A 14,249-nucleotide genomic window follows, 5' to 3' on the forward strand; every position below is an offset into this window, starting at 1 on the left:
GCCATACCCAAATGTGGAATTCATTGGGCCACACTGGTTTCTGTTCAGGCTCATATGAACACAGACAAGGAAGAGATGGTGGGGGTGAGGCATGGATTATGATATGTGGGCCAAGGAACACAGTTATTTCCAGAAATCTAAAGTAATTTTCACTCTTCTAAGTGATTTCTATTTAAGAGTCTGCAAATTAAATATTTATAGGAAAATGGGTCCCTTCAGAAGAAAAACTGAGGCCTCAGATACAGGTTTTCTCTTTCTTTTTACATTGTTGCAGCTGTTTGTAATATAGCTATTGCTAACACAGCTAAATGCGATTTTCCACACAGCAAAGCTAGTCTGCAAAACTTGTAAGGATGTATCAGAGCATCATTGTTAATGACTATTTTAAATACACATACATTCACTACTAACAGTGAGAAATTATTTCTGGACCATTAAGCTGGGGCCTCAGTCTATACTTACAATCTTCCTAATGTTTTAGCCTATGAGCCTAAATGTTTTAGCTTATGCGATCTATGAACATAAATGAACCAGAACAAAAATTTTTATTCAGTTACATAATCTAACTCCTGATGATCTACCCCAACCTGGAATTAACCATTCCTAAAACAAAGATGAAGCAGCAATAAACTTAAATTTTGTCCATAAATGAAGATAAGGACTGCAGTATTAATAAAAATACAATGTCTTTTAAAAATTGTGTTTAAATAAGAAAAGAGCTGAAAGAACTCTGGAGTACTCACTTTTATTTAAGGCATCAGTACTTCTCTTTGGAATTAATAGCTTGAGAATTCATTCATTGCAAACTGAATTTTTGTGTATTCCTCGTGATGAAGGTTTACTTGGTTACAATTGGCATCAGAAGTCATAAGGTCTAATTAATCTACCAGTCAAAAAGTGGCAGCTTTCAAGAGTAGATTGATTAGCCTTCTCTTAAAGGGAGGCAATATTTTCACTAGATCTCCTGCCCTGGGATATATATATTTTTTTAATATATATATATATACACACATGTATATGTATATGTGTGTATATATATATGCATTTTTAAACAACAACAGAATACATAAGAATTTGACTACTATTAGTAGCTGCAAACAAAGCTGTGTAATTAAGATTGTTCACATATTGGCAACCATTCACTTTCCTTCAACATATAACATCTACACTCACACAATTTGGTATGTTTGGTGAATCACGCTGAAATTTTAATACTCAGAAATTTTAATGTCTCCTCACACCCCCCCAGTTATAGGAAACCTGTGTTTCGAAATCCTCTACTAAAAACATCAATTCTACAATTTTTATTTACCCATCTATCACTTAAAACCCCATAACAGTAGGAGTTATTTATATGTTAAATGTGCCCCCAGCCAAGCAGTAGAAGGAATTCTGGACAAACTGTGCTTTGTTGGGGTTGTTTTTTTTTTAAGTAAACCTCCATGAATCAAGTCCTTCTTTAAAACAATGTCACCCTCTTAGTTCTAATACAACGTAGGCAGCCAAGAACTCTCTAGGTTAAAAGAGATCTTTGCTCAAAAGCTAGCAATATAAACAACCAAAATAGCTATGGGGAGAATAAGAGAAAGGGTGGTGACAGTATTTGCAGCAGACTATGAAAACAAAAGGCATCAAATGGATTTTGAAAGCTACACAGTCAAACTCTGGGAAGTCTGAGATTTGTAACTGGGTAGACATCAGCTTTCTATTTTAATTGTGATGTGCTACATATGTATCAGATAGCTGATAAGGAAAAGAGGGGGAGAACAAAAAGGAAACAAGCATACATTTCAAAAATGCAGTGGAGATGCTGATGCAACTTGAGCAGTTGTAACCAGAGACGGAAGGAAACAGCTAGAAGACAACCTGCAAAACTAAATCACTTCCAGGAGTCACCACCAGAGCAACTTGACATTCAGGATGTAGTTTCCCTATTTATGCAAGATGCGCATACATATTACAGGACAGAGCAAGGAACATCCCTAACTACATTGCAACTCCACCTGAACACAAATCCACAAACACAGTGATTCTTGGTTCACTCTGAGAGAATTCACTGTCAGTAATGCATTCAACATTTTCTCCAATCTGCACTACTTGCACAAGACACTATTTTAGTATTTCAATACTACAATGTTATTAACAACACCTTAAAGATTTAACAACTCTTCCTTAGAAAAATGTATTTATCTTCAATTTTCGTCCTTTATTTTGTGAAACATGACACAATTAGAAGTTAGTTACTGCTGAAAAATACTTCGTAATTGCTAGTTAGACTCCCAATTGCACCATTATGGAGTATGCATATTTAACTTCTTTAGGGTAGACTGTGTTATTTAGTAAGGCTGTAAGAAGGACTAGATAATTAAAAAACATACAGTAAGACCGCAACAAATAAGAGAGACATGAGCTTACCCCTCTCATCAGGAAAAAAAACGTGCATCTGAAACTACACTACCTTTCAAAAGCTTACCTTCTTTTTGTCCCTCATAGAGCCCTTCCCTCGGACCATTATCTTGCATCCTGTTTCTGCCTCAAGCTGTTTAGCTGTTAGTCCTCTGGGCCCAAGGATTCTTCCAACAAAGTTAAACTGGGAGAAAAAGAACCATAAATTACTATTCCTATAAAAGCAAGTAAAAAAGGTTATTTTAAAATTTAACAAGATGTATTTCTTTCTCTAGAATATCATCAAGTGTTTATCAGTTTAGCACACTACACTAAATACCTGAAGTTGCAGAATGAAGTAAGTACTATTTTCATGCATTAGATAACTAAGCGACCCCTACTTTGGGGAATACAGGTTTCAGGTGAAGACAGATTTTTTTTGAAGGTTAACATGCATTAGTCTAGGGCAGTCTATATAGTACTAATTTCCTCCTCAGTCAGTCATTGTATCAGCTTACAGAAATTACAGAACACCTTCCCTCATCACTAACATGACTAGACATGCTCATTACTAGACAAACAATGTGCATCACATCACAGAAGCACAAATGTTCTTGTTACATGACTAGACATACACGAGTCTCACACACATGGAAGTTGTGTGCAAGTCCAGTCCCATAATGGCACCAGGCCTTTAGGCAAGACCCCTATGCCCACTATTGGTTTGTTCCTCGCTTACACCTAAGGAGCCTACAGAAAACATTTGTTTTTCACCTTTCCACACTGTTTTAGTGGGCTCAATCTGGACAGCACACTGCCAGCTGGCCACCCACATCTACAGAAGCTCTTCTTCATCTACCTGTGCCATAGCACTTCCTTTAGAAAAAGACCTGAGGCCAGCTTGTTATGTATTCACATTCCTGGAAAACACACTCTGTGTGTGTATGTGTGTGTATGTGTGTATACAGATACATGACAAAAGCACATGTCATTTTTGTAAGTCATATACTTTACTCAGTTGTGCATACATACAGAGCAAGTATCTGTTTAATTGGCTAACTTCAGTAACAGCAGACAACCCCCTGCCTATGCTTAACACAGTAATACTGCCATTTACCCATACATAACAATATTTCTTAAGTTACTTTCCAGGTTTTTTAACCTTTCATTATTTTCAACCACACATTCTGAAAATTATGACATAAATAAAAAATAAAAGCACTAAATGCAGGTAGCATTAAGAACATACAGCAGTACTCTGTGACAACTACAGTGCAAAGATGAAGTACCAGGCTCAAAGGATACATAAACCTAGGAACTTCAAAATGAAGATTAAATTCAAAGAAGCTATTAAGAGAACAGAAGCATTGCAGAATTCTTGATATTTTAGATCCTGGTAAACAAAGCTATTCAATGGAATTATGAAGAAATTGTATGCTTTCATTCCCCAGCTAATTAAAACTGGTTTTGAATACTACAACTCAACAACTTTGAAATCCTTGTAGAACTGAAAAGACCAGAAATGATTTAGGAGTGAGCAGAAATTATGAACACAAAAAAATTAAAAGTTCTTCAACAAAAATAATCATGTTTCTCAACGGCTAAACTGTTCATAGGGAAGATACACACCAAAATTATTTAGCATTTCAAGCTCAAAAAAATAAAGGCATACTATGAAGTCTGAATCAATTGTTGAGGTAAAAAACCAAAGATTAAAGGCACTTGTGAATGGACACACGAACTGTGAATCACAGGAAATTCAGGAGGACTCACTAAGACTGGATAAAACAATGAACCAGCCACAAGTGATAAAAGTTCAGCCGTGAAACACTACCCAAAACTGCATTTGTTACACATTTCATGTTTAATACCAAAATCATGCTACTATCATGACATAAACAGAATCTTACTGCCTTTCTCCACAGCCACACTTACCGCACACTAAACCTTTAGCTAAATATCCCATTTCACTGCAAAGGCTAAAATAATATTGTAAGCCTGACTTTGAACCACTCTTCTAACCAACACACAAGGTGACTATCACTACATTCTCTATCTCCCAAGAAAAACAGCATCCTCTGATATTTTATTAACTTAGATCACAATTAAAAGAATAATCAAATTCTAAGATAAGATAATTTGGATAAAAAAATTAAATAGAACAATTTATAATACTAAGAAAAAAGCCAGGAATTTGTATTACTCTCAAGCTTGCAACTTTATTCATGTCTTCACATTATTTAGAATTGTGGCTTCTAGTTAAGAAATTGCTGACTTAAACTGCAAAAAAAAGAAAATGTTAAACCAGTTTCTTTTCTAGCTGCTCCCAGAATACTCTCCTTACAAAGAGCCTTTATAAATCTTTCGAAGGTAGATCAACTCCGTGTCTTTTCTTCCAAAACTGCATGGTTTAGCCTCTGAAATCTTTTTAGACAGGTATTTTTTCTGAAACTCTGACTGCTCTTGTAACCTCTCACGGGCCCTCCAATTCGCTCATTTCTGAAAGCAGGATGTCTGGACAAGGCAGTACTTCAAAAGAGACCTCAACAAGGTTAAGTTACTGAGACCAATTACATCTTAAAAACCACATTCCGATTAACACATCCCAGCTTCTTTCTCTCCCAAAATAATTCAGCTGTTATGCTTGATGCAACATTCACTGTCCCCAGATACTCTTTTCCATTATCTCTGCATTGCCGGTTTTCCCCAGTTTTGGATTTATATGCAACTTTTACACCTCCCTACAACAACACATTGCTTTGCATTTGTGCAATGAATTCCACACTGTTGTGCAAAATTAACTCTCTTAAGAGACAGTAAATATTGGGAGACTGTACACAATGATCTTTGTTGTCGAAGGTAACAGAAACAAATGTTTTAGGTAAAAGTTTGCTCTAAATCATAATTTTTGCACCTACTCTGGAACATTAATGATTACTCTGCAGCAACTGACGCTCCCAAGAACTGACAAAATTTCTATCTGGAGTTCTACCTCACAAGTCCACTGCATCAGAAATTCCCTAATGTCGTGGTTTAAGCCCCCCCTCCTCCCTGGCAGAGCATGAGACTCACAAAGTCCTTGGTCAGTCTAAACATCGGTGTTATCAGCTCTGTTCCCAGGCCAAAAGTCAAAAACACAGTGCTGCACCAGCTACTAAGAAGGAGAAAAACTGACTGCTACTGCTGAACCCAGGACACCTAATAAAAGCAGCTTGGGTTCCCTATGCACAGAACAACTATCTCCTAAACAGACAAGGTGCTCTTACAGTCCTTCTATACCTCACCAGCCTCTACACTCCAAACAAACATAGTAAAGAAAAACAAGAACCAACTATGCTAAAGACTCAAAGCTGCTGATTAGTAAGAGGTTGCAAAGAAGTGCGTATGGGAAATGCAGTATTTGAGAAACTTTCCATGCAAGTTAAAACCCAAGGAACTTAAGGGAGTTCAGCAGTACTAAGTTTCATACTATTATTGTGCCTTTCATATTCTGTGTTTTCCTTTGAAACCTGAAAGAAAGATACGGCAAGATCTAATATTAAAAAAAATAATAATAATACCCTCTTCCCTTGATTACTGGGGAAGAATTTGAAAAAATATGATTTGATTAAAATACCCAAATCTCGCAAAAAAAAAAAAAAAAAGAGCATAAGCACATGCATGTGGTTAAACAATTATTCTTCTCAATTAAAAACTAATTTATTCTACCATCTTATTAGCAAATGTTCCAGTGATTTGCTATACACTGAATTTGCAGAGCTACTTATTTATCACCAGAAAAAAGCCAAAATCAAGCTATTCTTGAAGTCTATTTCAACTTAAGAAAATCAAGGAAAATCACAGAAAGCTTTTATGTTGTTCAGATACAATGCATATTTGAGTACAAGTGTTTTGCACACAGCCTAAACATTATTTTAATGAATATTCCAGTAGTTCCTTATTATAACAAAACCAAAAGATACTCTATGCTTCACACTGACTTCTTCAATTAATAATACTTTAAGACATAAATATTTAAATTCAGCAGAAGTTCTAATCACACAAAAGAGAGCCTTTTACAATGATCCACAAACTTTGCAATTTGTCTCATTTCTAGTAATCCAGCATTTGGTCTCACCTTCTGATCTCCGACTTAGAAAAACCACGTAAATTCTGTGAATTTCTTTGAAAACCCTACTAACTACTCCAAACAAGTACTTGTAACTATAGATGTCTACACCTGATGCTACTTAATTCTTAACTGCTTGCAGAACCAACTTCAATATAGTTATGCCATACATGAAAACATATTCCGCATTCTGAGACTACCTTTACAGACCATGACTTCCCTCCTTTTTAACCGTAACACAGCACAAAAACTTCAGGCTTCTGCAACAGTTAGAAAGTAGCTTAGCTTTCCCTTAGTCAGACCTTTTTACAGTATTGTATTTTATTTTACAGCTAAGTGTTAGAAGCAAGTCTGCCAGCTTTAAGTGGATTTTCATGAAGAAGGAAAACATTCACCCTCCCATATGCAAACTTTTAGCTTGTATACTAATACATCAAACAAACTGAAGCATCCCAAAAATGTGGTTCAAAATGTCCTGGCGTTTTGTTTTTGAAGACATTTCCTACTCACTTCATTTTCATATGCTTTTCTTCATCAAATAAAAGGCAGCTGAAGATGAAGACTCTGCATGGTTCAGTGGGTAAAATGTCAAGGTTAAGAAGCAGCTGAAAACTGGATGTTATAATGGAGAACATCTGGCAATTTTATCTTAAGCAGCAATGCTAACAGTCAGTTTAGCCATTTTGGAGGGAACCTTCTACATCTTCAGATCCTAACAGTCCTATTCCAAGAACATTTGGGAAGATTACTTAATCTGACAGAGTAACAGGCTAAAGTGCTAACTGTGGAAATGAAGCAATGAAGAGACACAAAGAAACTGCAGTGAAGAGAAAGGCATTCAAAAGAAAGTGTAATAAATATGCATGACAATGTTTTTTTGTTAAATGTGAGTACTTCCTTCTGAGCAAAATTAACATTACTCCTAAGCATTAATACATTTCTTAAAGTTACGAGTAAATTTGAGTACTTATTTTCATCCATGGTTTTGAGGAAGAAAAGCAGTTAATGCATTTAACTGAAACATTTATATGCAAAATTAAATTAGAAATACTACTGTATAAGATGAAAGACAGCACTATGCTGACAAGACAAGCAGAAGACAAGGCTCTGAACCCACCAAAACCTGTCACTGGCCCACCAAAATCAGCAAAGTTGGGTTTGTGGGTTTTAATTGTTTTCTTTTTAAAGAAGCACTGGTTTATGATACTAGTAATACAGTTATTTAAAAAAAAAAAAATTATTTCTGCTTTTATTAGAAATAGTATGAATTGCTTTAAGCTGAGTTTTAAGTAATCATAAAGGCACCAGATAAACAGCCAATTAGATTTTTGAAAGCCTATAACTTGAAACAAGAATAAAGCCACTTGAGGTAGTGGAATACAAAATACGGCATATTAAATCTTAAAAGGGCAATTACCATATACTTTCACTTAGGTAGTTTATTTGATAAAGGAAACAAAACTTATAATATTGCTGATCGGTAGTACATAGACATTAAGGAGAATGATGTTCATTACAATAATGTACACTTAATTTTTTTTCTTTACTCAAAATAATCACAACAAATTTGCCACCAACAGTTAAGATAACAGGAGGAACTGATTAAAGACACAGCCTTTCAGTCCACATTTATAGTCTCCATCCTCAATTTTTTCAGTCTGAATGGTTTTTTTTAATTACTTACAACTATTGCCACTATCTCATCCAGTACAGAAGATATCACTAGGTTTTGATAGGTGGTGACCAAGGAAATAGAAAGTATCTTTTCCACTAATAGAAAACCTTGGATATATTTCATGCCTTATTAAGTATTTCCAGTGATTCAACACCAGTCATCACAACAGACTACAGCTACACAGCTTTTGTTGAAGAGCAGTAAGAAGAACTACTACCAAATAAAAACAAGTGCATCATATATACAGCTTACTCAGTGACCACACCACAGATTAACTGAACACAAAAGATGAAAAGTTTACGTATGCAGCCACTTGTATAAATTTAAGAAATTAAGTGAGAAAGGTATAATGTTTCAGGAATGAAAAAATCTTGAAATTACAAAATCTTTCACTAACTGCTGTCCTGGTTTAGCAGTAGCAGTCATTTTTTTCTGCTGGTGCAGTGCTGTGGTTTTGACTTTTGGCCTGGGAAAAATATTGATAAAGCCGATGTTTTCAGTTGCTGGTCAGAATGTTTACCCTGACCAAGGACTTTGTGAGTCTCATGCTCTGCCAGGGAGGAGGAGAAGCCAGGAGGAAGCAGGGACAGGACACCTGACCCAAACTAGCCAAAGAGGTATTCCATACCATAGCACGTCATGCGCAGGATGTAGAACTGAGAGTTCCCGGAAGGGCTGGATCATGGCAGGGTGGGGGTGAGGTACCGGTTGGTGAGCGGTTGTATTCTCTTGCTTGTTATTTCCTTTATCATTATTACTATTAGTGGTAGCAGTAGTGATTTGCGTTATACCTTAGTTATTAAACTGTTCTTATCTCAACCCGTGGGAGCTGCATTCTTTCGATTCTCCTCCCCGTCCCTCCAGAAGCAGAGGGAAGAAAGGTGGGGGGTGAAGTGGACTGCATGGTTCTGATTTACGGCCTGGGCTTAAACCACGGCAACTGCATTAACATGTATTTTGAGGATTAAATATACCCTAGTAGAATTTGGCAAGGGTTGTGCATAGGTAAGAAAACCAGACTTACCTGATGAGATTTTACAGGAAGAGGAGGCTGACAAAGCAGACGGTATTATCACTGCCAGTACAGTGAACCCAGACAAAAGTAACCACATACAGAAGTTAATTTTTACATACAGACTAGCTTTAGGTAGTTGGCAAGAAAGCTAGTGACAACAGTGAAATTGTTTCCTGAAGTCCCTTCCAAAAACACCTACTGCAGACAACAATGCATAAAAACCATGCCCTCCACCCCTTAATGCAACAGGGTTTCTATGTGAAATAACCAAGCAAATGCCAAAGTACATATGTACATATGTAGTGAATAACAGCATGACATGTATAATCTGCTTATGTCAGTGACATGGACAGTGGGATTGAGTGCGCCCTCAGCAAGTTTGCCAATGACACCAAGCTGTGTGGTTCGGTTGATAGGCTGGAGGGAAGGAATGCCATCCACAGGGGCTTCGACACGCTTGTGAGGTGGGCTGATGCCAACCTTATGAAGTTTAACCATGCCAAGTGCAAGGTCCTACACCTGGGTCGGAGCAATCCCAGGCACAGCTACAGGTTGGGCAGAGAAGAGATTCAGAGCAGGCCTGCAGAGAAGGACTTGGGGGTGTTGGTCGGTGAGAAAATGAACATGAGCCGGCTTCAGTGTGCGCTCGCAGCCCAGAAAGCCAACCGTATCCTGGGCTGCATCAAGAGGAGCGTGATCAGCAGGTCGAAGGAGGTGATCCTGCCCCTCTACTCTGCTCTCGTGAGACCTCACTTGGAGTATTGTGTGCAGTTCTGGTGTCCTCAACATAAAAAGGACATGGAATTGTTGGAACAGGTCCAGAGGAGGGCCACGAGGATGATCAGGGGACTGGAGCACCTCCTGTATGAAGACAGGCTGAGAAAGTTGGGGTTGTTCAGCCTGAAGAAGAGAAGGCTGTGTGGAGACCTCATAGCAGTCTTCCAGTATCTGAAGGGGACCTGTAAAGATGCTGGGGATGGACTATTCATTAGGGACAGTAGTGACAGTACAAGGGATAATGGGTTCAAACTTAAACAGGGGAAGTTTAGATTGGATAGAAGGAAGAAATTCTGAATCCCTGGCAGTGTTCAAGGCCAGGCTGGACAGAGCCTTGGGTGGCACGGTTTAGTGTGAGGTGTCCCTGCCCATGGCAGGGAGGTTGGAACTAGATGATCTTAAGGTCCTTTCCAACCCTAACCATTCTATGATTCTATGATTCTGTGTCAAATATATCCACTTAAATTTGCTGGGTGTATGTGACATACACCATTCTAATAATATAATCAAAACTAAATGAGACCTTATTAAGCATTTAAGTGATGAAGATTACGAGTAAATTATAAATGCTGTGCTGTAAGAAACACATAAATTAAGAAACGAAATAGTCTCCACCACTTAAAGCACAAAACCAAAACCACTGAAGTAAAGGAGAACAAAATACAGAATAACAACCCTCAGAAAGTCAGGATCTGTCATATTTGCAATTACATACTTCTCTGCTGGATAAACAAAACCAAAACCTCTAGCACACCATTTGAAATACTTTCAAGATTATTTCAAGTGTCAGAAATTTAATCCCTGGCATTTAATAAAACTGGCATTACCGCTGAAACTATTTAAAGTGGTTCGAACTCTCTGAAATTTCAGTTGTCACAAAGAAAAGAGCAAAATCTGTATCACTGATGAAAAAAATGAAATAGGAAAGTATTTTTCTTCTTAGTTTAGTAAATGGCCAAACAATTTTCAGTGGATCTGTAATTCACTAAAACAAGTTCCATTTTTATTTGTATGCAGTACACTGCATACTTTTTCAGTACAGGTTATGGGGATTTTTTCTTTTGTTCCCAATTCAGTTATGATAATCCCATTTCAACGTCAAAGGCAGAGAGTAACTCATCGTGTTACAGGCAAGGACTGACATTTATTATGGGTGAAGACAGGCTTAGTCTTGTTCCAAAACTTCTGTAAGTAACATTTACGCTAAAATAAAAGATACAAATGTAATTCTAATATATTACTAAACATATAGCATATTTGCAGCAGGAGAACCAAGTTAATGCTCTGGTTTAAAGACTGCATTATATAAAAATATCAGCATCCAGCAGAACATGAAAATTGACACATTAGCACAGAGATTTTGAGCATAACACATCTCAAAAGTTACAATGAAAAACTTACCTAATAGTAAGAGTGAATGAGTTCTCTCCATACAAATACCTAAATCTATTGCTCTTTCACAACTCGACATTTAACTTGGACATTACATAATACATTATTAGTGTAGCAGTAATCTTGGTAACAAATTACTTCAAGGGGGGGGGGGGGGGCAGGGAAGTGGGAGCGGGTAATTAAATAGTTTGAGCACAACTTCTTAAGTCAATTGCAACAGTAGAGATTCCGCGCGATCTCCAGAATGCAGAAAAATCTCCAGAAAGTTTTTCGAGCTCCCTAGTCAAGCACTATTTGGGGCAGGGGAGAAACCTTAATTCTCAGTTCCAAGCACTGGGGTATTTATGTTGCATGGCATGCATGAGTCAGTTCTCCTTCGTGTGGTTTAACCTTCAACTCACCTCATCTAGAAAGCCAGTAAAATGGCATCAGTACAATTCAGACACTGAATAGTTAACATTATGTTCTGAATTAAAATATCTTGAATGAACATGCAGTGAGACAACTGAGCATTATATTTAGCATGTTGGTCAGTTAGTAAACAAACCTTGCCTATATAGAGACTGCACACAACCTTTTAATCAGAAATGTTGACACAGACACTTATCTATGTTTTCCAGTAAATCTTTAACAGTAAGAAAGTCAAGAATCCATGATGAACAGTAGCACCTCGTTCTCCCTGTGATGTCCTTCTGGACATCAGCAATACATGCTTTTGTGATCTCAAGGATGGATTACCACATTTAAAAGTTTGGTCTACCTTAAGAACTGCTCATTTATTACTTTCTTATTAGTAAAGTTCTCTGAGTAACATTAAACAGGTGGTACAATAAATAAGAACTTCTAGGAATTTTTAATAATAAAAACCTTTTGTATTTATATTTTTCATTTTCTAAAACTAAATTCTTCAGTTACAAGAATGACAAGTATTAAATTTTCCTAAGGGTAACCCTGAGCCCTACTCAACTATAAAGTTCTTTTTGGTAGTACCTATTTTCCAGCAATGTAACGTTACTTAACAAATTTAAAACTGCTTCAAACAGTGTTCCAGATTATGTCAAAACAACCACCACACCATGAAATTTCAGACAGAAAACTGAGGTTCTTTTAATTGGGTGACAGATTTTAATAAATATATTGCTTGTTTCAATAAAAACTAAATTGTTTTTATGAAGCAGTAATGTACACTTGAAACCCCAAGACAGCACAGCCATATTAAAGAACATAACCATCTTAAAATCATCAACGTATTCCATTTAAAGACACCACAATTCTGCAAGGTAAGTTTTATTGCTAGACTTGACTTGCCAATTACCAGATTCCCGACTGAGCACAGTATCAGTCACTAGCGATCATTCAAAAAGCTCAGAATCTTTATCTGATCATTGCAGCTGTAATCTAGACAAACAAGATTATCCATGTGACGTCAATAAAATATAGTTTTTATTCAGCAGACTGAACCCTAATGCTTAAAATACTCTATTAAAAAAAAAAAAAAGGCATTTAAAAGTATATCTGTGATTTAGAATGAATTACTAAATCCTTTAAATCCACATTATTCACCTTTAATAACCTCTGTGCTGAAGGCTCTGAGAGCTTGTTTAACTGACAAACAGCTTTTCAAACCCCATGTAAATACAATGGATCAGATCTATAAAAAAGAGGTGGGGGTAGGGAAGAAGAGAAGGGAAGGGTGGAAAAACAAAACCCTACACCAGAAGCAACCTTTCCAAGTCATTTTAACAATGGTAATACAGCTTTCTTTATCAAAGAAAAAAGAAATCTCGGAGCACAGATTTATTTTTTTTCCCACTAAATAACACTAAGTATACAGCCTTTTTTCTCTGAATTCTTAACTTGCATTTTATAAGAGAACCTGAGTATTCAGATTAAATATTTTGTTTCAGACAGCCAATTTTTTTAACACAATGTTATCGCTGTAGTTAGAAATTTATCTAAATAACATTTAATTTTTAGCACAGAAATTCTAATACACATGGCAGAATGTCAGCAATAGTTAAACCTAGTTGACTGAATGCATTACAACTAGGCAGAGAAGTCAACATACACTTTCTTTTGTCATCTTATCAGAATCTTATCAGATTCTGATGACAAAACTGCTAGAACTTATTATCTGTCAGAATTCATTATCAAAATAAATCTGTCAGATTTATTAGGTATCTGTCAGAACTTATTATCAAAATGTAGCTATAAGAATTCAGGATGAATTCCTGTACATCAAGAAATCCAAATATTCAAAATATATTTCTCTTTTTATCAAGTGTACCAATGCAATTTTCATCCACACATGCAACCACGAAATATAACAGAGTCTTCCCAGAAAATCTATTTTCAGCTTCCCTGGGAGAAAGATTCCAACTGATTTTTTTAAACACCACGTGTCCATGTGTTATCAAAGGTGGGAGAGTTGGAAAAATATTTTTATATGTCAACACAAAGACAGTATCTTTACTCTCAAGAGCAGTTTTGCCTGATTAGCTACTGAAGAGCTAACATCATTTTTTCCACAGATTTTGATGAATTCAAAGGTCCCTGTATCTAACAGCATAACAAAAAGTTAAATATCCTAACGTATTAGATTTGAAAAATTACCACATCTAACTGATATTCAGTTTAGCTTTCTAAAAGTTAAGTAGTACATATTTATGCCAAGACATTCATTGTTTAGTTTAAAATTAAGTAATTACTAAGGAGCTTTACTGTCCTAGGATTGTGTAAGGCATTTCTTTAATTTTTCATTTTTCTGTAGTAAAATTTTATTTTTATCATATAATTTTGGCATTCTATAATACAACCTTCAGATGGAAGCCATAAAGTAAAAGAAACTCAAAGGAAGATCTCTGTTTTTTTGTGAAAAGTAATGACATAGCACTGCC

At 36.3% G+C, this 14,249-nt stretch overlaps 1 protein-coding gene across 10 annotated transcripts in view; it reads right to left on the minus strand.

The window, feature by feature from the left end:
• QKI (QKI, KH domain containing RNA binding) overlaps positions 1-14,249 on the minus strand; it is a 156,920-nt gene that overhangs the window by 89,455 nt on the left and 53,216 nt on the right. For 9 of the 10 annotated variants that reach the window (XR_013956544.1, XR_013956545.1, XM_080614871.1 and 6 more), the window contains exon 3: positions 2,474-2,590. The exons of the other annotated variant lie outside the window; for it this stretch is intronic. Coding sequence is in view for 7 of the 9 variants with exons in the window: in XM_080614871.1 (XP_080470997.1) it covers positions 2,474-2,590 (117 nt within the window). In the remaining 2 variants the exon portion in view is untranslated. The remainder of the gene's footprint in view (positions 1-2,473; positions 2,591-14,249) is intronic. 10 annotated transcript variants of the gene reach the window in all.

This window comes from Psittacula echo, assembly GCF_963264785.1.
Source record: "Psittacula echo genome assembly, chromosome: 4".
Lineage (NCBI taxonomy): Eukaryota > Metazoa > Chordata > Aves > Psittaciformes > Psittacidae > Psittacula > Psittacula echo.